This window comes from Penicillium rubens, assembly GCF_028828025.1.
Source record: "Penicillium rubens strain IBT 27055 chromosome Unknown utg000001l_segment0_segment0, whole genome shotgun sequence".
Taxonomy (NCBI): Eukaryota; Fungi; Ascomycota; class Eurotiomycetes; order Eurotiales; family Aspergillaceae; genus Penicillium; species Penicillium rubens.
The window spans coordinates 5,444,567-5,471,091 of NW_026890599.1; the positions used below are offsets into that span (position 1 = coordinate 5,444,567).

At 49.8% G+C, this 26,525-nt stretch overlaps 12 protein-coding genes across 12 annotated transcripts; 8 read left to right on the forward strand and 4 right to left on the reverse strand.

Annotated features, from left to right (window-relative positions):
• Positions 1-295: 295 nt before the first annotated feature.
• Positions 296-1,188, forward strand: N7525_002082 (alpha/beta hydrolase; the record flags this gene model as incomplete). The annotated part of the gene is made up of 3 exons (XM_002557254.2): positions 296-356; positions 502-809; positions 874-1,188. 3 exons carry the CDS (start codon positions 296-298, stop codon positions 1,186-1,188), a joined length of 684 nt encoding a protein of 227 aa, XP_002557300.2.
• A 231-nt stretch (positions 1,189-1,419) lies between these two features.
• N7525_002083 (sucrase/ferredoxin-like domain-containing protein) lies at positions 1,420-2,578 on the forward strand (the record flags this gene model as incomplete). Its single annotated transcript, XM_002557253.1, has 2 exons — positions 1,420-1,818; positions 1,883-2,578. 2 exons carry the CDS (start codon positions 1,420-1,422, stop codon positions 2,576-2,578), a joined length of 1,095 nt encoding a protein of 364 aa, XP_002557299.1.
• A 323-nt stretch (positions 2,579-2,901) lies between these two features.
• On the forward strand, positions 2,902-5,933 carry N7525_002084 (leucine--tRNA ligase NAM2; the record flags this gene model as incomplete). Its single annotated transcript, XM_002557252.1, has 3 exons — positions 2,902-3,393; positions 3,465-3,605; positions 3,657-5,933. 3 exons carry the CDS (start codon positions 2,902-2,904, stop codon positions 5,931-5,933), a joined length of 2,910 nt encoding a protein of 969 aa, XP_002557298.1.
• Positions 5,934-7,693: 1,760 nt separating this feature from the next.
• N7525_002085 (sugar porter family MFS transporter) lies at positions 7,694-9,402 on the forward strand (the record flags this gene model as incomplete). The annotated part of the gene is made up of 2 exons (XM_002557251.2): positions 7,694-8,200; positions 8,257-9,402. 2 exons carry the CDS (start codon positions 7,694-7,696, stop codon positions 9,400-9,402), a joined length of 1,653 nt encoding a protein of 550 aa, XP_002557297.2.
• An 825-nt stretch (positions 9,403-10,227) lies between these two features.
• N7525_002086 (putative NAD binding Rossmann fold oxidoreductase) lies at positions 10,228-11,476 on the forward strand (the record flags this gene model as incomplete). Its single annotated transcript, XM_002557250.1, has 4 exons — positions 10,228-10,627; positions 10,682-10,783; positions 10,851-10,912; positions 10,967-11,476. 4 exons carry the CDS (start codon positions 10,228-10,230, stop codon positions 11,474-11,476), a joined length of 1,074 nt encoding a protein of 357 aa, XP_002557296.1.
• A 925-nt stretch (positions 11,477-12,401) lies between these two features.
• Positions 12,402-14,433, forward strand: N7525_002087 (flavin-containing monooxygenase; the record flags this gene model as incomplete). Its single annotated transcript, XM_061212166.1, has 2 exons — positions 12,402-13,156; positions 13,212-14,433. 2 exons carry the CDS (start codon positions 12,402-12,404, stop codon positions 14,431-14,433), a joined length of 1,977 nt encoding a protein of 658 aa, XP_061071392.1.
• A 436-nt stretch (positions 14,434-14,869) lies between these two features.
• On the reverse strand, positions 14,870-16,165 carry N7525_002088 (putative glycerol dehydrogenase (GCY1); the record flags this gene model as incomplete). The annotated part of the gene is made up of 7 exons (XM_002557248.1): positions 14,870-15,147; positions 15,219-15,516; positions 15,576-15,605; positions 15,677-15,834; positions 15,898-15,905; positions 15,959-16,043; positions 16,105-16,165. The coding sequence occupies 7 exons, from the start codon at positions 16,163-16,165 to the stop codon at positions 14,870-14,872; spliced, it is 918 nt and encodes a 305-aa protein (XP_002557294.1).
• A 596-nt stretch (positions 16,166-16,761) lies between these two features.
• N7525_002089 (uncharacterized protein) lies at positions 16,762-17,652 on the reverse strand (the record flags this gene model as incomplete). Its single annotated transcript, XM_002557247.1, has 1 exon — positions 16,762-17,652. The coding sequence occupies one exon, from the start codon at positions 17,650-17,652 to the stop codon at positions 16,762-16,764; it is 891 nt and encodes a 296-aa protein (XP_002557293.1).
• A 1,212-nt stretch (positions 17,653-18,864) lies between these two features.
• N7525_002090 (HNH endonuclease signature motif containing protein) lies at positions 18,865-20,245 on the forward strand (the record flags this gene model as incomplete). The annotated part of the gene is made up of 3 exons (XM_002557246.1): positions 18,865-19,567; positions 19,623-19,810; positions 19,862-20,245. 3 exons carry the CDS (start codon positions 18,865-18,867, stop codon positions 20,243-20,245), a joined length of 1,275 nt encoding a protein of 424 aa, XP_002557292.1.
• Positions 20,246-20,515: 270 nt separating this feature from the next.
• Positions 20,516-21,721, reverse strand: N7525_002091 (SDR family oxidoreductase; the record flags this gene model as incomplete). Its single annotated transcript, XM_061212167.1, has 1 exon — positions 20,516-21,721. The coding sequence occupies one exon, from the start codon at positions 21,719-21,721 to the stop codon at positions 20,516-20,518; it is 1,206 nt and encodes a 401-aa protein (XP_061071393.1).
• Positions 21,722-21,858: 137 nt separating this feature from the next.
• Positions 21,859-23,747, reverse strand: N7525_002092 (Sec1 family protein; the record flags this gene model as incomplete). Its single annotated transcript, XM_061212168.1, has 3 exons — positions 21,859-22,497; positions 22,553-23,578; positions 23,640-23,747. 3 exons carry the CDS (start codon positions 23,745-23,747, stop codon positions 21,859-21,861), a joined length of 1,773 nt encoding a protein of 590 aa, XP_061071394.1.
• A 273-nt stretch (positions 23,748-24,020) lies between these two features.
• On the forward strand, positions 24,021-25,867 carry N7525_002093 (lysophospholipid acyltransferase; the record flags this gene model as incomplete). Its single annotated transcript, XM_061212169.1, has 4 exons — positions 24,021-24,042; positions 24,100-24,144; positions 24,204-25,322; positions 25,383-25,867. 4 exons carry the CDS (start codon positions 24,021-24,023, stop codon positions 25,865-25,867), a joined length of 1,671 nt encoding a protein of 556 aa, XP_061071395.1.
• Between the last annotated feature and the right edge of the window lie 658 nt (positions 25,868-26,525).

Below are 26,525 nucleotides of genomic sequence, written 5' to 3' on the forward strand. Positions count from 1 at the left end.
AAAAGGGAAAGTTGCAGATATGGTGTGTTGAGTTTTGCAGATGCACCTTACATATGTACGTATGTAGCATGTATAGATTCGATGAACCTATCACTAACTATCCAGTGTTAAACCCACAAGCACGTCGATCTGTATTGCACAGCAGGTTATGTGCTACCCATGCTATTGTATATGTATTTGGCCCTGAATAGTGGTAATTCCCAACCACGTCCCTATTAAGAACATCTGAACACCCGAGAGAATCGTTGACAAAGCAGAAGATTGCCAAACTTTTTAATACTGTGAGGTTATCACCATGAGCTCAAGTACATTATCTGATCAGTCCCCATCATGCGGTAGAATCCTTATGTTGCATGGTAAGAGCGCGGTGCTTCTATCTCCCCTGTAGTAGTCGACAAGCCAGTTTGACCCACGCGCTTTTAGGGCACGGCCAGTCTGGACAGTTTTTCCAATGCAAAACTCGATTCATGCGGCATAGCTAATACATAACTAAATAATTAGTGCTCAAAGCCCTGCAACGGGACTGTACTCGCCAAATCAGCAGCATTGAATTCTATTACCCTTCAGGTCAACTGCCAGCCGATCCGGAAAGCCCGGACAAAGACGACGACAGACGGGCCTGGGGCTATGGAGATCCAGAGACAGAGCACATCGAAGGACTTGGAGAATCTATTCAATATGTCTCTGATATACTTGAGAGACATGGTCCTTTTATCGGGATCATGGGATTTTCAACAGGCGCCTGCTTGGCTGCTATTATCACCTCCCTTCTTGAAAAGAGGAGATCGATCGGCAGCTTCAATTTCACCGTAAGCATAGCATGTCCTCGTATCCTCCGCTTTTTGTTGATGACTTATGTTTTCTGGTTTTTAGCAAGATCATCCCCCAATGGAGTTTGCTATTTGCCTGAGCGGGTTTCAGCTAGCACAGGCTGATTATGCGCCGATATATTACCCCAAAATCAAAACACCAATACTTCATGTCATGGGATGTTTAGATCCTATGATTACTCCGTCTCGGTCCTTGCAGTTAGCAAAGAATTGCGTTAATGCCGATATTTACCAATTCTGGGGGACTCATTATGTTCCTCGAACGCGAGACTTCCTGAAACTTGTCAGTGGATTTATTGAAGGGATTCTGATTGGTGGAGCTGATGAAGATGATTGGGAATATTGCGATGATAACTAGATGCTACCTACATGTATGTACAAGTATGTAGGTATAGTAGAATTTGGAATTGATCAACGAATCAACGCTTAATACATGTAATCTCGTAATCTCCGAATCTCCGATTTCTCGGCTTCGGCGCTCGGACATTTACGTATTTACGTTCTCTTTTATTTTCTGACATGTTGACATGTTGACCTTTTTCTTCTTGGATTTGTCTACTTTCTAATCTACACAAGACCATAAAGTTCAATGCGACCAATACTTGCGCAATCGCTCGCGCGCAACTGGAGCGGGCGAACCCATCGAAACTGCCAAACCATCCGCCAACTGTCCAGTGCTCCTCGCAGTGCTCCTCGCAACAGCCGCCTCCGCGCCCGCCTGGAAATTCCCCCTCCTTTCCCCATTACCAAGACATGCCCTGAACCAAGCTGCAATTGTCCACCCACGCCGGCTCTGCCGGAGGATTTACCGATCGATCATGAACAAGCCTTAAATGGGACGATGGCTGCCTACGCGCAGCAGCTTCTCGTCTGCACAGGACAGCCAGACTGGACAAGTCGAATTGAGGATGATGGCAAAAATACAGGCTGGGGCAACCTTGTGAGGGGACTGAAGAGCCTGCTAGGTCGTGGTGGGCCATATCTCGATGTAAGTGGATCACAAACCACGCAATGGATATAGAAACTCTTGCTCATAGATCTCGTCGCTCTAGCCTTTCAACAATGTCTTGATTACGAATTCATCCATCGTGCCAGCTGCAGGCTCCTCCCCCGCCTCAGCCTCGGCATTCCTTTTCCCCAGCTTCAAATACATCCCCTCAATACCCGCGAACACGACCCCATCGCCCGATCAAGCCACCGACCTAACGACCTTCGTGCGCGCATATCTTCTCCCTGAACGACTCCACGACATACACTCCTCTCTCCCCGCAACCAAACAAGCAGACATAACCCGATCCCCGGAGCTAGTATCAAACTTCCCGGAGGTAATAGACATCAACCACTCTCCAACAGTGTTAATATGTGGACATGGAGGTCGCGACATGCGCTGTGGTGTCATGGCCCCCGCCTTGGAAAGCGAGTTTAAGCGTGTGTTGCAAGCACGAGGATTCACCTCTGCGGACAGTTTCGGGACTACGGTGGATGACCCCAACCATGCTAATATTGGTCTGATCAGTCATGTTGGAGGACACAAATACGCAGGCAACGTGATTGTTTATATCCCGCCGAAGATGACAGTGGGAACATCTTCAGAACCTCACCCGCTGGCGGGTAAGGGGATTTGGTATGGCCGCATTGAGCCCAAGCATGTGGAGGGGCTTGTGGATGAGACTATTCTCGGCGGGAAAGTGGTTACGGACCATTTCCGAGGTGGCATTGACAGGAATGGTGATATTCTGAGAATGTAGACTTGGGATAGATTAGAGCGTACGATGCATAGTGATCTGCAGCGTGGGATATGCATATACATTAGACAGGGAAACATTGCCAAAAGATCAATACCCTACAAATATAAATGACCTCGGAATCTTCATTTCTTCATTGTTTCTAGAAAAATGTCCAAAGTATAGTGCTGGTACGCTAGTCCAAATCGGGACTAGAGTTACCCGAGCTCCGGGGAAGTTTTGAAGATGCGCGAAACAGTCAGTCAGACCTTGAAATTGCGGACATGGCCAATCGCTCCAGTTACTTTAATCTCTAACCCTTCCAGATACATAATGATTAGCCAGCCATGCAATCCCTCTCACGACTCAGATTAACCAGCGCCGTCGCGCCTGGCCGCATTCACACGCGTCCAACCCTACGAGCGCTCTCACCAGTCTACACCCTCACCCGACTAAGCAGCACCTCACCGCGGCGACTGGACCTCCCAGCCCTGGACAAAAAATGGCAAGCAAAATGGGAAAATGACCGCACCTCGCCGCGCTCTACATCCGACGCAACACAAAAGCCCAAATCCTACATCCTGTCCATGTTCCCATACCCGTCAGGCACACTGCACATGGGCCATCTGCGCGTGTACACAATCTCCGATGTGATCTCACGGTTCTATAAAATGCGCGGACATGACGTGCTCCATCCTATGGGGTGGGATGCATTTGGGCTGCCGGCGGAGAACGCGGCGATTGAGAGAGGCATTGATCCTGCGGCGTGGACGCAGGAGAATATTTTGAAGATGAAGGAGCAGCTGGGGTGTATTTCGGCGGAGTTTGATTGGGATCGGGTATGTTGGGTTGGATTCGGCGGGTTGCGTCGTGGGTTTGGTTGGGATGGATGGCTAATTGTTATGGCTAGGAACTGGCTACGTGTTCCCCGGATTTCTATGAGCATACCCAGCGCATCTTTTTGATGTTGTATCAGAAGAATTTGGCGTACCAGGCGGAAGCGTTGGTTAATTATGACCCTGTTGATAAGACTGTTTTGGCAAATGAGCAGGTGAGTTGGGATCAGAGGGTATATTTTGGTTTTGATCTGATTTTCGTACAGGTTGATGCCAATGGATTCTCGTGGAGGTCTGGGGCCAAGGTTGAGAAATTGAACTTGAAGCAGTGGTTCTTTAAGATCACTGATTTCAAGGAAGCACTTCTAAAAGACCTCGATTCTCTTGCCGGGGGATGGCCAGAGCGTGTCCTGTCAATGCAACGCAATTGGCTTGGAAAGTCTTACGGTGCCAAGGTCACATTCCCTGTGACCATTGGACGCGCGGGTGACCAAGTCGATGTGAATGTATTCACTACTCGGCCAGACACTTTGTATGGTGTGGAATACCTGGCACTCTCTTTGAATCATCCTATCGTGTTGAAGGCTGCCGAAAAAGACGAGAGACTGCGCAAATTCCTGAGTGATGCGTCTTCCCTTGCACCCGACTCCAAAGCAGGATACCGGCTGTCCGACATTGAGGTGTCTCATCCATTATGCAAAATCGATACAGAAACTCCCCACCTGCTGAGGAAGCTTCCTGTCTTTGTGGCTCCTTATGTCCTTAGCGACTATGGCGAGGGAGCAGTCATGGGTGTTCCAGGCCATGACACCAGGGACATGATGTTCTTTAAGGAAAATGTGAAACATGACTCGATCCCTGTTGTTATCGAGGCTGAGCCAACTAGCAATGAGGCAATCAGCAGCGTCGTCCCGACGTCCGATGCAAAAGCTTTCACTCAAGAGGGCTTCTTAACTTTGCGGTGCGGGAAATACCAAGGGTTACACTCCAGGGAGGCATCAAAACTGATTGTCAATGACCTGGAGCAGGTCGGTCAGGCTGCATTCGTTGAGAGCTGGCGCCTGCGGGATTGGTTGATCAGTCGCCAGCGATACTGGGGTGCGCCCATCCCCATCATCCACTGCGAGGACTGTGGACCTGTGCCAGTGCCCGACAAGGATCTTCCAGTAAAGCTGCCGAAGATCGAGGGAGAGTGGCTCAAGGGAAAAAAGGGAAACCCTCTAGAATCATCAGAGGAATGGCTCCACACAGAATGCCCTAGTTGCAATGGCCCCGCTCGGCGCGACACAGATACCATGGACACCTTCGTAGACTCGTCCTGGTACTTCTTGCGGTTCTTGGACTCTGCTAACAAGGAAGCCCCATTCTCTCCTGCAGCGATGCAGCCGGTGGATGTGTATATCGGTGGTGTTGAACATGCCATTCTGCATCTTCTCTATGCTCGATTCATCTACAAATTCCTCTCTCAGTCTGAGCTGCTCCCAGCTAGCAACTCTGCTGCACCCGCAGAACCTTTCAAAATACTTCTCAGCCAGGGCATGGTCCACGGAAAGACCTTCTCTGAGCCCTCGACAGGCCGGTTCCTTCTCCCGTCGGAAGTTGATCTGACCAATCCAGACAAGCCTTTGATAAAGGGGACACAAGTCGCCCCTAATATTTCATTTGAAAAGATGTCCAAGAGCAAGTACAACGGCGTGGATCCTACGACCACCACATCAAAGTACGGCGCCGATGCTACTCGCGCACATATCCTGTTCTCCGCGCCAGTCAGTGAAGTTCTGGAATGGGACGAAGCTAAGATCGTCGGCGTTGAGCGCTGGTTCGGTCGACTCTGGAAACTCATCCAAGACACGCAGCAGACCCTAACGGATGCATCATTCTCTGTCTCGGAAGCAGATCTGAAATCCTCTACCCACGTCGCTCCTCTCCCGTCATCACTCCAGGACCTGAGCGACTCAGACGCAGACGCAGTCCTAGCCACCCACAACACCATCGCATCCGTCACCACCTGCATCGAAAGCAACCCCTATGGTCTGAACACAGTCATCTCAGACCTAACCAAGCTGACCAACACCCTGGCGTCGACACCCGCCTCCTCCCCTCTCATCCTATACCTATGCGTCTCATCCCTCCTCCGTCTACTAGCTCCTATCGCCCCGGCCTTAGCCTCTGAATCATGGGAAATCCTGCACGCAACCAAAAATACCACCTCTACACCAGTGCCATCAATCCTTTCATCACCCTGGCCCAGCACCCTCCTCACACCCTCTCAAGCCGAAACCCTCTCCTCTCGCGGCGGCCAAACGGTCGCCGTCCAGATCAACGGAAAGCTCCGCTGTGCTGTGACAATTCCTCGCATGGAACCAGCGACAGCGACGCCGCAAGGCAAGAATGCTCCTACGCAGGAAGAGCAGGATTGGATTGTCAGTCGAGTACTGGAGACCGCTGAGGGGAAGTTGTGGCTTCGGGAGAAGAATGACTGGGAGAAGAGACGGCGGGTTATTGTTGTCAAGGGGGGTAAACTTGTCAATGTTGTTTTCTGATTTCCCTTTCTATGTTAGATGTGGGATTTGTATTACTATCTTGGATAGGGTTGTATATTATGTGTATTTCTGGTAGGGATTGTACAGAGCTTTCTCTTCTCATTTGGCTTCTGTCTGTTTTGGCTATATACATGCATATATAGGAACAGGGAATAAAAACAAAGAAAGTACCAAATATGCTATCGGTCAAGTCAAAGTCGATCAGACTAGATCGGACGTGCCTCTGGTTCAAACTGATCTAAACATGACCTTGAATATATAGGCTTAGTTCTAACTAATAGTAGACTAGTTGGTGAAAGAAGAAGAGAGAAGATGAGACTCTGAAAGTGTCATCTCTCGAAGGCAGTGATTCCGTTTCTAGGTCATCTAGCCTGAGCTCATGTTTCTTAAGCTGCTCTGTTAGAGCATCGTTCTTTTTTTTTTTTTTTTTTTGTTTTTTTCAGTTCCTCACAAGGCCTTCTAAGTTCTTCCCTTCTTCGTCCTTGGCTAACAACCGACCAGGACTATACTTCCTTCCCAACTTATCACATCCCAGAATGTGGCAGGCGTTTGACTCGCTTGACAGAAATTCCAGGTCAGTATGGACGACTTCAGGCATGACACTCAGCCTTGACTGGCTTGTTGTTTGCATTGAATAGGGTCACAGTGCTCCTCGGAGTATATTGCATTTCATCATCGAGGCAAGTGGTTTCCTTGTTACGATCGGAGGCCCTGGCCGATGAAGAGACACCCTGGTTTGATGCTCAGCTTAGCTGGACTTCTTGTTTGGATCGGACAGCACCACAATGCTCAGTAATTGCATTTCATCATCGAGGCAAGTGATCCTCCCAACGTTCCCTCTGAGAGTGCTGCATTGGTGCGGTCGGTGAAGAAAGCGAACAGGGTCTGATGATGCTCAGCATTTTGGAAGTGGAAGAGGTGGAAGTGGAAGAGGTGGAAGTGGAAGAGGTGGAAGTGGAAGAGGTGGAAGTGGAAGAGGTGGAAGTGGAAGAGGTGGAAGGGGCACTTAGCAGAGAAAAGAGAGGAAGGAAAAGATTTCTTTTCTCTCCGGTCCAATTTAGGGCTCCGACTCCCAAAGGAGCTAGATATTATACGTAAGGTAGTCCCGCCAATTGTTTTGTAATCGATGATTTGCTCCAGGGCTATCCACTCGAAAATGTAAGAAAGAGACTCTCTCTTGCCCTTCGCCTCTTGCCCTTGTATCACCGTCTCCGAATGTTCGAATGTTGTGAGCATGATTGAAGCTTAAAACCTACCTAGGTAATATGTGAGAGCGGAAGATGGGCTGGAACTAAGCTTACTGGTTAGGGAACTGTCAAATGTGATCTACAGAAGAGATACTTCTTGAAGCCTGGAATCAGTAGGGATGATTTATGCTGCTAATAGACGCATGGACTGCTTGGCAGTACTCTATAAAACATATTGTGAGGTCTAATTATATTATGCGGATGGGATCGCCGAATAACACGGCACTTCTTGTCGCCGCAGCTTTCCCTATTCCGTAATTTCTCGGATTCCTCCCCGGCTTTAACTCCAAACTTTAGCACTCATCTTCAACCCTAACAAATGAAAGGCTTCAATTCAACTTGGCCAATTTGGCCCCTGAAACCCGGATCCACAAATTCCACGGCAGCATGTACCTAATATAAAAATATAAGAATCTGGAGTCCCAGGTTTATCCACCTCGCTTCCATACATCGCCTTATCTACACGATCTGTGTCCGTAACAAATCACACTTCTATTCCCCTTCAATGACCAAATGGACGAAGACATAGGCACAAAGATGGAAAAGTCCGTGGCTGAACCATCTTCAGAACATGAGGAAGTAACTGTCATCACCACCGTCGAAACGCATTATGCGCTCGGCCATTCCACCGATGCGTACGGCCCTAATGGGGTGCGAGGTCTTTTTTCATCCGGCTACGTGGTTGGGGCGGCCTTATTGGCCTCGCTGGGTGGTTTCTCGTTTGGATATGACCAAGGTGTCATCTCCATCATCAATGTGATGGACCAGTTCCATGCAGTCTTCCCCGAGACTAAGACTTCATTTGGCACGGGGTTCATGACTGGAATGCTGTTGCTTGGGTCGTTTGTTGGTTGTCTGTTCATGCCTTACCTTGCAGACAAGGTCTCCAGGAAGTGGGCATTGACTGTTGTTGTGGTTTTCTTTGACATTGGTGCAATCATTCAGACAGCTGCCCCAAACTATGGAAGTCTAGTTGCTGGGAGAGCGATCGGTGGTATCGGCGTGGGTACTTTGGCTATGGTAAATGCTCTCTCTTCTCGGCCTTCTCGTGGCAGTTTGCTGACTTTCCTCTTCAGACAGCACCTCTCTACATCTCGGAAATTGCACCACCGAACCTTCGTGGGACATTGCTAGTTCTGGAGTCCGTTTCTCTCGTCTCCGGGGTTGTGATCGCATATTGGATCACCTTCGGAACCCGACTCCTACAAGGCTCTATCTCTTTCCGACTTCCCCTCGGCCTACAGATGGTATGTGCTACGGCACTAGGCATTTGTATACACTTCTTCCCGTATTCTCCACGGCGGCTTGCACTCGTGGGCCGTTCCGAAGAATGTCTGGCCAGCTTGGCCAGGCTCCGAAACCTCCCGGCTACAGATGAGCGCGTGCAAGCCGAATACCGTGGCATCCTCGCGGAGGTCGTCTTTCAGCGCCTTGTGGAAGAACACTCCCATCCTGGGGTTAAGGGCTGGAAGCTGGAAGTGCACAGTTGGCTAGATTTGTTAACGAAGAAAAATTGGCGCCGGACGGTTGTCGCAGTCGGTGTATCCTTTTTCCAACAGTTCTCCGGCGTCAACGCGTTCATTTACTACGCGCCTACTCTGTTCCGGTCACTCGGCCAATCAGATGAGATGTCGTTGATACTATCTGGCGTCTTCAATACCCTGCAGCTTGTTGGGGTCTTTATTTGCGTTGCAACAATTGACCGAGTGGGACGTCGCCCTCTTGCCATTTTGGGTGGGTTTGGCTGCGCCCTCTGCTACATGATCATCTCGATCCTAAGCGGGTTATTTTCCAGTGATTGGATGGCTCATTCTGCAGCTGGCTGGGCCTGTGTTGCCTTCGCCTTCTTATTTATTCTAGTCTTTGGTGTTTCCTACTCACCTTTGGGGTGGGCACTTCCTTCGGAGGTTTTCACCACAGCGTCTAGATCCAAGGGCGTCGCTTTGGCCACCTGTGTCAACTGGCTCTCCAATTTCATCATTGGAGTAGCTACACCCCCGATGATGGAAACCCAGGGCTATCGAACCTATATCTTCTTCGCGGTGATGTGCTTTTCGGCTGGGGTCTGGGCACTGCTATTGGTTCCTGAGACTAAAGGCAAAACACTCGAGGAAATGGACGAGGAGTTTGGGGATGTGCAGGGTCCTGCTGAGAGAGAGCTTATGAGATCCGCTGTTGAAACGGTGAGGCGGGGTATTATAACCGAAGAGCTGAGAGCTTAGACGCGTCACACTAGGTTACTCTAGCAGGTATATATCCTCCAGGGCTGTTTGGGTACTACGTTGGCCTGTTTGTATAACATTCTAACTGAGGGATCATTTGAGAATTTCCAACGGTAGAAATGAAATATATTAAATAGCAACAGTATTGGCGACTCAAAATCACATTCTGTATATAATGATATGGATCAATTTCATAAATGCGGTTCTAACTAGTATTAATTGCCACATTGAGAGACTTCCATTTCTACAACATAGGTGGGATTTTAGTGCGGAGAAAAAAGAGACTATCAACGCAGCAAATGCCATCTCATCTCCAGGCATATGAATTTATTTTCTTTTTTCTCAACTCCGCAATTTCGAGGCCACTGTGCTATACAGGAAGCATTGCCGAAAAGTGGAGATATATCGCGATGACCCTATCAGGCAATTCTCGCCGACTTACCATTTCCAGTAATTCTAATAATATTGCACGAATATCGCCGCTGGTCGGGGTTAGAGCTCGATAGGCGATATGTTTTGCAGAGTACCGAGAAAACCCCTTGGTCAACCATCGGCGATGATTCCTACATTCTCGGTTACACCTTGCACAATACACGAATTCGGATAGTGTCCAACATGTGGGGAAGCTTGTGGTTACGCCGATGGTACAGATCTGCTCTAGAGCAGAGAGCAGGTTTTAATAAATAACCCGGATCTCAGACGGTACAAAATCGCAATCTATCGCACTCTACCGCTTTACTAGACAATCTCTCTTCATTACATTTCCTACACCGCAACGACCACCACCGCGTTGAAGAAACTTCACCTCACCACAGACCTTGAGCCATGTCGTACGGGGAGCGCCGTGTCAAGTTGGCGCTTTTCGGCCTCGGTCGTCTGGGAGTCCTTCGAGCCCGCATCCTCGCCTTCCAGCAGCCTCGAATCGAACTCGTCGCCGTCTGCGATACGAAGCCAGGCACTGACAAATGGGCCGCAGAGAATCTGCCCCCGTCTGTCAAGTATTTTTCAGACCCTCAAGAATGCTTGAAGAACAGCGATGCTGAGGCTGTTCTCATCTGCACCGCGACGGCTACTCACGCGCCCTTGATATTGCAGGCCCTTGATCTAGGCTTGCACGTCATGTGCGAGAAGCCTGTCTCTGTGGACATCGCTACTACCAAGGCAGTGGTCGAGAAGTCTGCTTCTAGGCCTGACCTCAAGTTCCTCGTTCCCTTCACTCGCCGATGTAAGTAACACTAGGCCTCGCGCTTTACAGAGTTCAGAGACTGACTCGCACCAGATGACACCTCCTACCGCCAGGCTAAGGCCCTGATCGACAATGGAACCTTGGGTGAAATCCACGCTGTTGAGACGACTGGTATCGACCAAGCAGACCCCAACGGTACCTCCCTAATTGCCCCCCAGTCGTTATCTTTCGTATAGGCTGATGGACTGACCGTTCTGATTAGCCTTTTTTGTGTCATTTTCTGAGCAGTCCGGCGGCATCTTCCTTGATTTTGGCATCCACACTGTGAGTCCCAGTATTCTTCCTCACTCACTGTCCTATTCACCAACACGTCACTAGGTCGACGCCGGACGATACCTGTTGGATGTCAAGTCAGGCATCCCCAGCCCTAACAAGCAAGTCAATAGAGTCATCGCCTTCGGTCAGGTGGCTGTCTACGGTGACTTAGCCAAGTATGGCGACGCCGACAACGCATGGGGCCTGGTGGAATTTGCCAATGGCAAGATTCTCAAGACTTACCTTGGTCGCACCCTCACCAGCGGGTTTGAGGATACAACTCGATTGTGTGGCACCAAAGGACATTCGATCATCAGCGCTAACTCGAATGTTGAGATTCGCGACCATCTCGGTATTCGCACACAATCTGTGCCTGATGCGTTCACTCTCTTCGATACGACATTCCTGACTGACCTTGCTGAGTTCGCCGATGCTGTGCTTGATAACATGCCCTTGACTTGCCAACCAGAGGATGCCTTCGAGGCGGGCAAGATCTGCGCTGCTCTGCAGTACTCATTCCGCAAGGGTGTTCCCGTTTATTTCGACGACAATGGTCTACCCATCATGGAATAATGTATGTAGTTGATTGCATATTTTACAAGATAGGAAGAAAATAGACATAAGATCAGAAGTCTTCATCTCCAATTTCATGCCACTTGTGGAAGAAGTGTACTCTGTCTCAGGTTTGCAGTATTGCAACCCATCAAATCGGCCTTGTAGCAGGTACGGAGTACTCACATCATGTGTAAAGGTTGAACTAGACTCCCGAATAAACCACCGCGTTTTATCATTTACAACAGTACATCATATTTTTGCCCATTCAAACGATCTAGTCCCCCCAAACCACTCGGTCTTCCTAGACTGCCTAGTCTTCTCACTTGCAGACATGATATAGCTCCGGGGAATGCACGAGGACTCCCCTGAATTAACAAATGATCCCTACGGGGCCTGAGGGATTTAGGAATATCAATCGGTATCCTAGGAGCAACCAGGGCCGGGATTCTATGCCTTTTCGGGACTTGTAAGGGAAGCTGGCCTCCCGTAGGAGTAGGGACACACTGGAGAGTAGGCACGGAGCTAACTACAAAGGAAAGACAGTTTTAGCTGGAGATATAAATATCGTAACTGTTAATGGGCTTCATCCGATTCAGAACCCGCGAGGCAATATCGGCGAATCTCGCCACGAGGGTATATCATCGCCGGGCATATCCAGAAACAGCAAGTCAAGGATTAAGGAGTTGACCAGTCAATCGTGCGGGGTGTGATATAAGACTAAATACGGTTGAAATGCGGCGGCACTTTCCCGATTCGGAGATTTGAGTTGATCAACTTCTCATTTTGTGGACACATAGTAGATATGATATGTAGTAGATATATAGATCATTCAATCGTTCGGTCGTTGAACAGTGTAGATATCATTCGAATCTTCGCGAGATCAGACTGTGAACATTGGTTACGAGGCACCTTTTCAGCATCACTCCCATCATAATAAGAGAAAATGGCACCTTACATTCAAGAGTCCGCTGGCGCCAAACCCGTCTCTAAGCCTAGCCTCCTGTCTGAAAGCGCGGTGCTCAACCACGACCAGGTCCCAAAGCCTGTAGCGGACGACTTCATGTACGACTTCAAGTACAACCACAGTCTCCCCACTACCGACATTTTAGCCGTTAAGATCCCCACCGATTGTGATGCTCAAAAGGAGGCCGAGGGCATCGTTGCCCATATCTCTGCAGCCACATCGGAGGGAGATGCGCAAGGTTTCGCGGGGCTGTTCCTCGATTATGGTGAGATCCTTCGTAAACAAGGCGCCGCAATCTCAATTTTAGCTGACCTCGGGTGTACAGGCGTGTGGCGTGACAAGCTCTCATTCTCCTGGGACTTCCGCACATTCAACTTTAGAGAGGCCATCTTAAAAGCCGCTACCGACCTTTTGCCTCAAACCAAGGCTAGAAATTTCAACTTTATCGAGCCTGCACCTTCGGTGTCTCGCCCTTACCCCGACTTCTCTCAGCTGCAATTTGTTGTGTCCTTCGAGACTGAGATAGTCCTTGCTTCGGCCGTCATCAATGCAGTACTCACTCAAGATGGCTGGAGGATTTACACCATGCATACTGTTGCCGAGAGCCTCAAGCAGTTCCCTGCGCAGGCCGCACCAGATGGGCACATGACCGGTATCACTAGCTGGGAGAGTCAGAGATCCGAGGCCATCAACACTGTTGACCCCGAGGTGCTGATCATCGGTGGTGGTCAAAAGTAAGAACCCATGCCAAGTGGCCTCCATGATATAGTGCTAAATTATTTCTACTAGTGGTCTCGCTATGGCAGCGCGCTTGAAGGTCCTTGGTATGGAACACCTGATCATCGAACGCAGCGACGAAATCGGAGATATCTGGAAGAAGCGTTACGAGTATCTTTCACTGCACTTCCCACACTGGCCCGATGCCTTGCCATATTTCAATTACCCTCAGCATTGGCCCACTTATACCCCGGCTCAGAAGCAGGGTCTATACATGAAGTGGTATGCCTCCGCTCTGGAGCTCAATGTCTGGACCAAATCGGAGATTGTGAATGCTGAGCAGGACGCCGAGGGTAAGTGGACCGTTGTAATCAACAAGGAGGGCAAGGAGACTCGCACGCTGCACCCTAAACAACTCATCATAGCCACGTCGCTATGTGGCGTCCCTTCCACCCCGGCCGTGCCTGGCATGGCTGACTTCCAGGGCGTGATCCGTCACTCCAGCGCCCACAAGAGTGCTCGTGACTTTGTAGGAAAGAAGGTCTGCGTCGTCGGTACCTCGTCCTCGGGCTTTGATACAGCTTACGAGTGCGCCCGCCTGGGGATTGATGTGACCCTCCTCCAACGGTCACCGACTTACGTCATGTCTTTGACCCATTCTGTTCCACGCATGCTTGGAGCTTACGCACCCGACGAGAATGGCCATCTCCCCGATCTGGAAGTGCAGGATCGTCTCATGTTCTCCACCCCAGTTGGACCTGGCGAGGAACTTGCCCGGCGCACCGCTAAGGTTCTTGAGGATCTCGACAGGCCCCTGCTCGAAGCTCTTAACGCTCGAGGCCTGCGAACATGGCGCGGCCAGCGTGATACTGGCAACTTCACACTAGGTCAGACCCGGAACGGTGGATTCTACTTCGATGCCGGTGCTTGCGAGGAAATTATCAATGGCAACATCAAGGTAGAGCCAGGCTTCATTGAGAAGTTCACCGAAGATAAGGTGATCTTGAACGGGGGCCGTGAGAAGGAGTTTGACCTAGTCGTGTTTGCCACCGGATTTACGAACACCATCGACTCCATTCGAGCCACTTTGGGTGAGAAGATTGCCAGCCAATGTGGACCTATTTGGGGTATTGATGAGGAAGGCGAATACAAGACGGCCTACCGGGAGACGGGAGTGCCGAACATGTGGATCATGGTTGGTTTCCTTCCAATGACCCGGTATGCCTCCAAATTATTGGCTTTGCGATTGGAAGCGCTGAAGGAGGGCATATCCCCACCTCCTTACAAAGTGTAGGTTTCATACCTAGGTGGATGAAATATATTGTTCCTTAAAAAGACCGACACCGAGTTTTTTTGTTCCTCAACTTGCTAGATTTCCGTACTGTGTTAGAGAATCTTAGCGACTTGATCTGCGTCCCAAGGAACTGCGACAACTGTAAAGGAGCAGAGAGGGAAACTAGACAAAAGGTTTCTTACCATTTCAGCACGAGTGATGTATTTAGGTCAAAGTCAGTTTTACACTTCTTCGATCGCTGCATGTACTCTGCCACCAACTTGCTGTGGGAGACACAGAAACCCGATTGGATTACATTCTATTTCTTCTATTTCAGGCAGGACAGGTTTTAGCGATCAGCAAATTTCACTATCTACATCTCAATCTCCTTTTCAGTCTATAAAAAGTGGCATTTCCCATAAAGGATTGTACGACTCCAGATCCAAATCTGGGGACCTCACTGCTTGTACCAGTCATCGAAACCGAGATCCCATCCAAACAGAGGCGTATTGATACGCTTCGCCTTTCCTTGTGCAGCCAGGCCGTTCAGCACATCCATATCCTCGCGTGAGAGAGGGATGACTTGTCTGTTGCTCACGATTCGATTTTCGCTAATAGACTTGGGCAGTACAACAACGCCTCTGTTGACGTGGTAGCTGATGAGTATAGTGGCGGGTGAAACATCATTCTTATTAGCGATCTCCTGAATTGCGGGATCAGACATGAGCGGAGCACCTGAAACCAACCCAGATTAGCTAGCGTTACATCTTATGGAAACTCCACATAGCGTGCGAAGGAGCACTTACCTTCGGAACCAAGTGGTGAATACGCCTCGAGGAGGATTCCATGCTTGTCACACCAATCCTTCAGTGCGTGCTGAGGAAGGAAAGGGTGTAACTCGACTTGGTTGACAGCAGGAACCACGGTCCACTTCTTTTTGAGCTCCTCTAGGTAGGGAATCGACCAGTTGGCCACGCCGATCGCCTTCACTTTGCCGGCCTTGTATACGTCTTCCATTTGGCGCCAGGTCTCACTCTGGTCCCAGGACCGGTCGACAGATCGCGTGCCATCGGGATTGACTGGGAGAAGGGCGCTCGACTCGTTCTGTGCGTCCAAGTTAGCCATACTTATGTCCGATGGAGGGAAATAGCGGAGTGACTTACAGGAACAAGTCGGACTGGCCAGTGGATGAGCTGATGTTATGTTAGCCGAGCTGTCGACAGGCGTGCCGCGTCTGCCCAAAAGAGGGAAAGGGTTAATTTACGTAGAGATCGAGGTAATCCGTCCCTAGAGCGTCAAGTGTCTTTTGGAGACCTTCCCCAACATTGGGCTGGTGGGTGTTCCACAGCTTGCTGGTGATGAAAATGTTTTCGCGGGGGACACCACTATCCTTGATACCCTGGCCGACTTCATGCTCGTTTCCTAGTTATCTCGTTAGAGCGTTAGACCCCAAAAACTTGCTTGTTTTTCTTTGTTACAACGCACCGTATATCCTATAATTTGTTAGCCAAGAGTATGCGCTACAAAAGAGACATGGGAATCTTACAATGCAGCATCAATATGACTATATCCGTTCTTGAGGGCGAACGAGACTGCTTGACGTACCTGGCCAGGTTCAGATCTCCAAGTGCCTGTATCTCTTGTCAGCAAAAAATCGCTAAGGCCCGCAGAAACCAGCGCTTTGTATCGTACCAAGTCCCACGGTGGGAATCTGGGCGCCGGTATTAAGCTTGAAATGAGTCGAAGGTGCCATATTGGTTGTGATGGAAGATGGTGGTAGTGGGAGACCGAAGTGTAGGGACCTGTGGCTTTATGCTACACTTTCGGAGTGAATCGCGCAGGACGCGAGAAAGAGTTTATAAATGGGACCCCTTCTATAGTTAGGAGGGTCTTCGCCTGGACTGATGTCAACAGAAACATATCGCATAGCCTACAGTAAGTGGCCCCGCGTGAGATCAGGCGAAGTTCGGGTCCGTCAGGGAAACTTGCCCGGTGACCCGAGACATGTCGACTTGATAACTCTTTTTACCTAACTGAGTAACAAGTGGGCGATTTATTTGCGGATCCAAAGTTTCAGTCCCCATCCATTCGCAGCAAAATATGTCGCAACCTTCATAATACGGTAGTATTGTCCCCATAAGGGAACGTTGAAACGTGGGGGAAGGCCCACAATGCGCCGCAACTTTCCGAATACGGTAATATTGCCCCCACGAGGTCCAGCCCCACCATAAGGCAAAGAGTATAGTCTTTCCTGGTCGGAGTGGATTCTTCCGTTCTTTCCTGACAGATCTAGGATCCTGAATTATGTCATTGCGGAGCTGCAGACGAAGGCTCGAGGAAGTCGTAAAATTACTCTATCCCATGGGGGAGGGGAATCTGACGGTGAGATCCATTAGGGTGAAGGGCGCACAGTCCGCAACACTGCCTATACAGAAAACTCTTCTCCGCTAACCATTGCGCAATGCTCTTCATCTCCTGCGCAGCATGTTCCACACACAACGAAGACATGTTGGCCAAAGCACCCTGGAGGAACAGCACAATCTGGCTGCCATCTGCCCCTCCGGCTCCCGCGTTAGCCAGCATTCCCAGCTTGGTGCGGATATAGGTTTGCTTGACAGCCATATTTTGGAATGAACTTTCTTCCAGAACGGCGGGCCCAAGACTAGGCACCCAGTTGAAGATCATCGACTCTTCCACTGCAGGTATTATGTCTTCTATTGGATGGGATGTTTGGTGAGAAAGCTCATGCCAGGGGACATTTGCGTGCTTGGTGAGGTTCTTCTGGTCTGACTGGATCCGTATGAGGTATTCCAGTACTGTTTCAGTAGGTTGAAATGCCACCAAGTTCAGTACTTTCAGTACCCCTCCGAACGTCGGGCCAGCTACATTTGCAGCTTCGGGAATAGACTTGAGTGGAGTGTTCTCACCAATGAAGGGGAACCTGGTTCTCTGCGCCTCGGGGTCCATAATTAAGGCACGGGTATGGTTGGTATGCAAGATGACCATCAAGGCAAGCGCTGCCTTGATAATGACAGGAGTCGTCAGCATGGGATATTGCCTTTGCAGGCCAATGAACGAAGGCCAATGAGCGAAGGCCAGGCGAAGACGACCATATGGCCATCTTGCTCGACTCGTTCGGGAGAAACAGTCAGTCGAGATATCGGGTGTGGCCAGAGTGCTTGCGTATGATCCTGCAAGTCCGTCAAATATTTGGCGTGACTCGCTAGTAGTTCGAAACATGTGTACGGGGTGCCAGGGGTAGCGAGGCAACGGGCCCTGCTACCCAACGCGGGGAGGATTTGTTATGACATACATCCGATGCCTTGTTTGTTAGGCCTTATATGTTTGCTAGCTAGTCAGTATATTAGCTAGTCTTATGTAGAGAATTGAACCTTCTTCTCTCTCTGGCCCTTGCTGCGAGATCAGGATTCGCATAACGCTGCGACGATGCTGCCTTCACAAAGAGTACAAGAGTACTACCTTTGAGTAGGCACTCAGCCACTTCGCTTGGGTTGATGCTTTCTGCCTTGGACATGTAATTTGTTGGATCATCCCATCCATCTCCCCGGCCTTCAGGTCGCAACGGCACCTACATTTTTGAATAACCTCATCTCTACATGACTACTCCCAACAGCATCCTTGCTGAGGCGTGTGCCGGCACCATTGATGGAATCAGCGCTATTTGGGGGCCGAGTGCAGTCAACAATCTCTCATCCAGCGCGCAAGACTACGATGTGAACAGAGGCGTATTGAAGAGAGCCACAGAGAACGTGGCCGTGAAATGCGCAAAACGGATAGGCAAAACGTTTTCCGCATATTGTATGAAGCCATATTCAATCCTGGGCTTAGCCCACATTCATCGAGTATGCTAACTATTTTGCAGAGGTTCATTCCATGATACCACCACGAGCCGAGCAACTAGCACCACAAGGACAGACCCTTGTCACTGTTCTATAGCCCTCTATCCCGGAGGAACGAAAGCACACATTTGTGTGACTAGCCCTGGTACCCGGGAATTGGATATGAGATAATTATATGTCAAAAAAAAAATAGATTTGCAACTGAATGTAAATAGTTAAGTGTCTTTTTTCTAGTGAACTGGTCTATTTTCTTAACACTAGTCATAACCTACGGCTTTCATTACTCCGTATTATGATGTCGTCTATCCCTCACCGGGCGACAGTTTTCATGCTAGTCAAGCGGCGCTCAGTTTGTTCTTAGTACTTGTCCTCGATCATGTGACAAGTCATGTGATGTTTGTTTCTATAAATAGGCCTCATCCCCCCCCCCCCCCCCACTTCCTCTCCACTTCCTCCACTTCCCCACCATTCATCATCAACCATTCATCATCGGCCATTCATCGTCCACCCATCATTCCATTTATCATTCACGATTGACAGACCTTGCTTTTTATTTTGTCACACCCCCGCCTTTATCCACCCAATCACCGCCATGGATGAAAAGCCCCCTTTCCCCATCCCTGAGAGGATCTCATCCCTTATGCCGCTAGCACGCCAAGAAGCTTTGACTACCCACCAAAGACGCTCTGTCAGCACGGCGTCTAAGCTCTCGCAGATCTCTCAAACGTCAGTTGAGTCAACCGCGTCAGACTTCCTTGCAACGAAAGTTGCCCAATTAGAAGATGAGTCACATTACATTGCTGAGATCAAGGCTGGGCTGGACGAAGCGAACGCCAGCATGGCCCTTGAGAACACTGAGTACCGGCGCCAAATCGAACCCTTGATGAACAGACTTCGATCCACGACCTCGACTCTCCGTGTGATCAAACGACAAAGAAATATGCTTGAAGAAGACTTGAATGACACTGTCGCCGCTGAGAAACGACGCAGGCGCCATGACCCCCCCGACGAAGGACTTCTGGAGAGAGCCTACAGAGACACCATCGTCACGCGAGTGATGAGAGCGGATGGCAAACAACAAGCCTTGGATTTCAATCAGAAAAAGTTCAAAGATCAGGTCAACAAGTACTATAACGTCAGCACGGTCCCCAACAAAACCTATTGTCATGTCCTCGGGCTTTATGTCAATAAAAAGGATGTCAAGGCGGCGCATATAGTGCCAAAGAGCATGGATCGAGAAGAACTTGGACATCTTTTCGGTGACCAAGACGCCGTGGTTACCCTCCCGCAAAATGGTTAGACCAATTTCTCCTTCCGTCCGATTAGGGACTTTAGCTAACCAATCTTTAGGACTCTCACTGCATCACAAAGTTGAATCTCTCCTGGACAAAGGTGATATTGCGATCGTTCCAATGCCCGGAAAGATTGCCGACCGAACAGAATGGAGATGTGTTGTCCTTAATGAATCGATAGACAAGGACATCGTTTATCAACCGGATTTTCAGCCAGGGGCCCAGCCGGAAACCATTCGAGTAAAGGTTTGTTTCACAAGTCGACTAATATGAGAGTGTCCACTAACAATTCAATAGGATCTGGACCTCCGGCCGTTGAAGTTTCTTTCTGATAACCGCCCTCGTCGTCGCTACCTGTACATGCGGTTCCTCATCTCATACCTCTGGGCAAAAAGGCGTAACCTTCCCGACATAGCTACAAAGGTTGAAGCTAAGAGATTCTGGCCGTCAGAGGGAGCTTATCTCCAAAGATCAACCCTTCAAACTCTTGCTCGTTGTATCTCTGGTTGTGAGATCCCGCATCATCTCATTTCTAAGCAGACTTTCCAGAATTCTAGCACTCCAGCTAGGGATGTCCAAGCTGGTATGATCCTGGCAGCTGATATCGCAGATGCACAGCGTGTTCATTGTGCGGGACCTGACCTTATGGGTGCATTGACCAAGTCAATGAAGCGGCTTTGAGCTTTGAGAGCCTTGACTCGAATCTTTTTTTTTTGTTTTGTTTTGTTTTCCTTTTTTGAATTACTATACCCTTATCCATAGCCTGATGAAATTTCATTTTCACTTTCATGTTGCTATAGCCAGATACAATAGCCAGTTCAGGAGTTCGTCCTTAGGGGGTACATCCAATTAAATGCCCAAGTTCTAGCTAGGTACGGACTGTTGGTCAACTAACTACTGGAATGCTCCGGGGTATCATGTAAGATTTATAAGATGTTGACAAGGACAAGATCATCCGTTACCCAATTCATTCCCTTCACCCCCTTCCTGGGCGGAAGATCTCTCACGCCCTCCAGCCGCCTGCGTCTCACCCGTCGGAAAACTGAGATACTTCCAATCTTCAATCTCCTCGATAATACACTTCAACCGATCCCGTACACTCTCAACAGCATACGTACCCAGAATCAGCCTCAGAGGCGGGTAAGAGCAATGCCCAAGCTGCCAGACCAAATGCGCCGCCTTAACCGCACTAGCAGGCTGCTTATCACCCAACCACATAAGCATCCGACGCGCATGCGCCGCCGGCGACGTAGTCGTATTATACGGCTCACTGGGCGGTTTAACCAAGAAATGACCGTACAGCGGCAAAGGCGACGAAAGCTGATGTTCAGAGGGGTTTGGAGCAAGCGCAGACGAAGAAACCAAATCCCCAATATCATCCCGACGCATATGTCCCGGCTCGACAAGCGTACCCTTAATATTAAAACTATCCACCTCATACAGCATACTCTCCATCAAGCCCTCGACAGCGTATTTAGAGGCGCAGTAAGGTCCAAGCCCGGGCACGCCGAGAGCACCAGACGTCGAGCTGAAAATGAGATATCTGCCCGCGCGACGCTGGCGGAAATGCGGCAGCGACAGCTGGATCATGTTCAGGGTTCCTGTGAAGTTTGTTTCGAATTGGTTGCGGATGTCGAATTCATCTTGGTCTTCGCAGGCGCCGATGACGCCGTAGCCGGAGCAGTTTGCGATTATGTCGATTCGGCCGAAGTGCGCGATTGTCTGGTCTATCACGCGTTTTACGGTCTCGCGTGCTCGTACGTCGCAGAGGAGTCCGATGCAGTTGGCGGATTCGAGCTCTTTCATCGCTGTGGGGCTGTTCTCGTATGTGCGTCCGACGGCTGCTACTAGGTCATTGTTTGCGAGGGCAGTTTTTACTAAGGAGCGGCCCATGTGGCCGGTTGCGCCGAAGATCTGAGGTGTGTTAGTGTGTTGGTGGTGGTTTTTGTGGGGGAGGGGTTGTATACCAGCCATACGAGGGGTTTGGCGGGATTCTGGGGACCGGGTGGATCGGTTGTTGAAGGGAGATGGAGTTTTGGTTCGCGTGGTGCTGGAGAAGAAGGTCCTCCTTTTGGGGATGTCTGCTCCATGATGTGGGCTCAGGTGAGGGGAGAAAGAGGAAGATGAATCTCTCCGCATTTGGGGTTCTCTCTTCATACGGAAAGCGATAGCGACACGGACGAAAATAAATCGCCATCAAATGCTCTCTTTTCTGGTTTCTATTGAAATTGACTCTCATTGCAGGCCTCACTCGATATACTGTTATTCCATTACCCATATACACTAAAACACAATTATCGTCCCACCTCCCGTCGCAGCCGTCCCGCAGCCGTCGACGGTCCTGGTTCTGGCCAGCTACTCACTGCATCGTCAACCTCTTCCAAGAAGGTTGTACTATTGTGAATGGAAGTGCCGCCTAGAACGACTCGCACACCCGGGGAGCTGGCATTGACCTGCGCTACCATCTTAGCCTCCTCGTATGTGGCGCCGCCAACCATAAAGATGATGATGTCTTGCGGCTTGTCGCGCGTGTGTCCACTACCCTCGAGGAAGGGGTATTGCAGTTCCTTCAGGCGGCCTTTGATGAGATTTTGGAGAGTCACTTCTAGTCGGGGGGAGTGTTGCGTGTAGACATTCTCCACACCTTTAAGGCCCTTGAAGCGGCTGCTAGCGCCGGAGAAGAAAGACGTTGATTCAAAGAGGTCGGAGAACCCACCTGCGACTGGCGGGGCTTGGAGGGAGTGGTGATAGGCGAGCAGCTTGGGGATGATATTTACGCGGTTAGATGAGACTTCGCCCGCTGTGACGAGGAGATCAAGGAGGATTGGCAGCGCATTGTTGGGTTGCTTCTCATAGCGAAGGGCGTAGAGAGCCACCAGGCGCAGCTTATTATCTGAGGGCACATTTGGCAGCCCGATGATCCGTTGTAGTGACTGGAAAAGAGTGAGTTCATGAGCAAAACATAACCAGTTCAACCTGTGGACATACCTTGAGATCATTGGAGTGGTTATCATTGCATGCCAAGCTCTGCTCCAACTCGCTCACGTCAAGAAGGGTATCCTCGCCGACTCGCCGACTGAGTTCGCCCACCAGGGTAACATGCTTGCTCACATTACCTGCCAGCTTGCGGAATTCGGGATAATCCTCCACAAAACGTTTCATGTCCGCAATGGACTCGATATTCGCAGTGCTTTGAGTTTTGGTTTGGTACTGCTCCACATATTCTTTAATGTTTTGGCCCAGATCACCAAAGTTCTGATACATATTCTTCTTGAAGAATGGGTCCTGGTCCTGAGCCAAGACAATCTCTTTCAGTTCTGGTCGGATGTCTGGCACATCCTGTAGATCCACGCGGCCATTGTTGATGCCAAGCATCTCATGCACCATAGCCTGATACGTCCACTGGGTCAGCAACGGGGTGATGGGATCATCGCGGCGGTCAAGAACGAGCAGGATGGGCGGTGTATCCGTCCGGCGGAAGTTAAATAACTGCTCCTCCTGCGTGATGTGGTATCGGACCTCCGTGGCCAATTTCCGGGCCAATAGACTGTTCTTCTCGTAGCGGATAAGCGGATTCTTCTTCAATGCGAGGAGCAGGGCCAGGGCCCCCTCTGTGGCTCTTTGGAGTGAATCTGGGTTCCATAAGTCCGGCGAATGGCTCCATATCCGTTGCAATGGGAAACCCATCCCTAAAGAGCAAAGGTCCGGGTTGATCACGAGGAAGTCGGCAAACTGTTCCTGGACTGATTGGACAACCTCGTGACTATCCGCTTCTGCCAGCCGCTCAAGGGCGGATTTTCGGATGATGTTGCTAAGGTAGATGTAATATTCGCCGTATTTAGGTTCTCGAAGTTCGTCAATCAAAAACTGAATAGAGGTAGGTGATGGGCGCACGAAGCAGAGGCATCGCAGATGTCGCATCTTCTCGCGCGCGGCATTGTCCAAGCGGTCAATGAGGTAGACCTCATGATTAAGAAGGGCGGATTGGGTAATGGCGGTCGAAACAATAGGGACCTGTGGCCATAGGAGTTAGCGATCGGGATTAGTATATTGTTATCAGGGTAAAATCACCCACTGTCTCACTATCAAGAAGCAAGATCTTCATCTTGGATGACGAAGCTCCCGACTCACCCACGGTGACCATCTTGGAGATGTACCCCGAGGCAGCCGCGACGACATCCATGGTGAGATATGTCACCAGGAGATATGTCTCAAAAGTGTTGGCTTATATTATGGAAGCTATTGAAGCTGTTGAAGCTGTTGAAGATCGAGGGGTTGAATGTGGAGCGGGAAGTTGTTGGGGGAAATTCCACTTTCCACATGACAAGCTGTTTTTCTTCTCTCGCCCTTTTTTTTTCCTTTGCTTCTTCTTTTTCTTTTCTTCTCTGCTCTCATCTGTTTTCTAATTCTCCTTTCTGTTTTGTCTGTTTTGTTCTCTTTCTACAAGGCCAACAATATGTTGCCCTATGTAGACCAGAGTAAGTCGACTCCCTAATAGCTGGAAGCTCCTCGGTCACTAACACTTCTCCCCGCAGTATTCGAGGTGCCAGCCAAACTCACTGGCGCATCGACTGATGAGCGTACGATCTTCCATTTCCATAAGCTCCCGACGTTATTAGCAATTTCTGACCAGCTCCAGTCAAGCTGATCGGCTCGTTCCTCCTCTCCTACCCACTGGCCGCCCTCCTCAAACGTATCCCCGACGGTCAACCCTGGAAAAAGAATGTCTTCATTATCGCCGTGTCATTGTTCTATATTGTCGGGCTCTTCGACCTCTGGGATGGTCTTCGCACCCTCCTATACAGTGCCGCGGCCACCTATGCAATCGCCTACTACGTGGATGGGTCCCTGATGCCTTGGATTGGGTTCCTTTTCTTGATGGGACACATGTCGATTAACCACATCGAGCGTCAGAGGGTAGACGAAAAGTCAGCCGTCGACATTACTGGGGCGCAGATGGTCATGGTCATGAAACTTACCTCGTTCTGTTGGAATGTTCATGACGGCCGTCTGCCCAAGGACCAACTCTCGGACCCGCAGAAGTACTCTGCTATTACAAAGTTCCCGAGTATTATAGACTACCTGGGCTATGTCATGTTCTTCCCTTCTCTCTTTGCCGGTCCTTCTTTTGAATATGTGGATTACCGCCGTTGGATCGACACTACGCTCTTCGAAGTCCCGCCTGGCACTGACCCATCCAAGGTGCCACCTACCCGAAAGAAGCGCAAGATTCCTCGTAGCGGAAGACCTGCCGCAATGAAGGCTGCTGCTGGACTGATCTGGATCTTCGCCTTCATCCAACTGAGCTCATACTTTACCACCGACTTTGTGCTTTCAGACGAGTTCATGCAGTATTCCTTCCTGCGTCGCATTTTCACCGTGCACATGCTTGGTTTCACTGCTCGTACCAAGTACTACGGTGTCTGGGCTCTGACGGAGGGTGCCTGTATCCTATCTGGCATGGGATACAACAGCTTTGATCCGAAGACAGGCAAGGTCTTCTGGAACCGACTGCAGAACGTCGATCCGTGGGCCATGGAGACGGCGCAGAACTCGCACGCTTACCTGGGCAACTGGAACAAGAACACCAACCACTGGCTGCGCAACTACGTCTACCTCCGTGTCACTCCCAAGGGCAAGAAACCCGGCTTCCGCGCCAGCATGGCTACTTTCGCTACCAGTGCCCTCTGGCACGGTTTCCACCCAGGATACTACATGACCTTTGTACTGGGCTCTTTCGTTCAGACTGTGGCAAAGAGTAAGCCGACAAAAAGGTCCCCTCCATAATCTGACCCTCCCATAATTAACCATACAATAGACTTCCGCCGCTACGTGCGCCCCTTCTTCCTCACACCGGATGGCACCAAGCCAACACCAAACAAGCGCTACTACGACTTCCTTAGCTGGCTGGCCACACAGCTAACCCTCTCCTTCACCGTCATTCCTTTCATTATCCTCAACTTTGATGGTTCTTTCACCGTTTGGTCCCGTGTGTACTTCTACGGCATCATCAACATCGCCGTCTCCCTAGTCGGCTTCGCCTCCTTCTCTCCGCTCAGGAAATACCTCGTCTCCCGCCTGAAGCGCCGCAACCGTCCCCACGTCCCTCGCACCGCTAGCACCGAATCCGTGCGTCCCCCTGACCTGGGCCTGCCGAATGATCCTGAGCGTGACTTTGACGAGGCTGTTGCCGAGATCAAGGCTGAGATTGAGACCCGCGGTAGACGGGGAAGTACAGTTAAGATGCCTACTGGTGAGGAATTGAAGGCTGCTGTTGAGCAGAAGATTGGACGGAAGTTGTAGACTCAGTTTTGAGAACTGTGTAGGTGATGGAATCATTGGATAGAAGGGGTTGAATAGCCGTTGGCTCGGCTTTTTCGGTCTACTCCGCTTCGCTACAAGACATAATTAGGAGTGTTTTCGTTTTTTTATCTCTATTTAATGACGACTTGGTCGGGGTTGGTCTCGTCCGGGTTTGTGTCGTTACAAGTGTTGAATGGTTTAGGGAATAGCAACTGGTTTACAATTACTTTCACGTAGAGATTGAGTATACTACAAGTGAATTGACCAAAGTATGGTACAACAGAACACCGAAGAGGAGAGTAAAAGAGAATATGCGTATGTGATAAACCCTTCAAGTTCAAATTCAAGAAGCAAAAATAACAAGAAACATATATCCATTACATGGACGTATAGCATAAATGCAAACAAAGGCAGTCGCCATGCATCGAATCCCGTATGAAGCCCATGAGTCTTCATGCAAATGTCGAAATGTGAAGAAAAATGTAAAACAGAAGAGGATATTTATGTGCGTTGAAGTCGTGGAGTCGTTCACAGCAATGTGCCAGAGAAGGGAAAAGAAGAAAAGAAGATGAAAGGCTGAATGAAGCGATCACAAGAAGAAGAGAAGAAGGGTCTGCAGTATCAGTGAACAGCAAAAGAAACCAGTCGACTGGTCGAG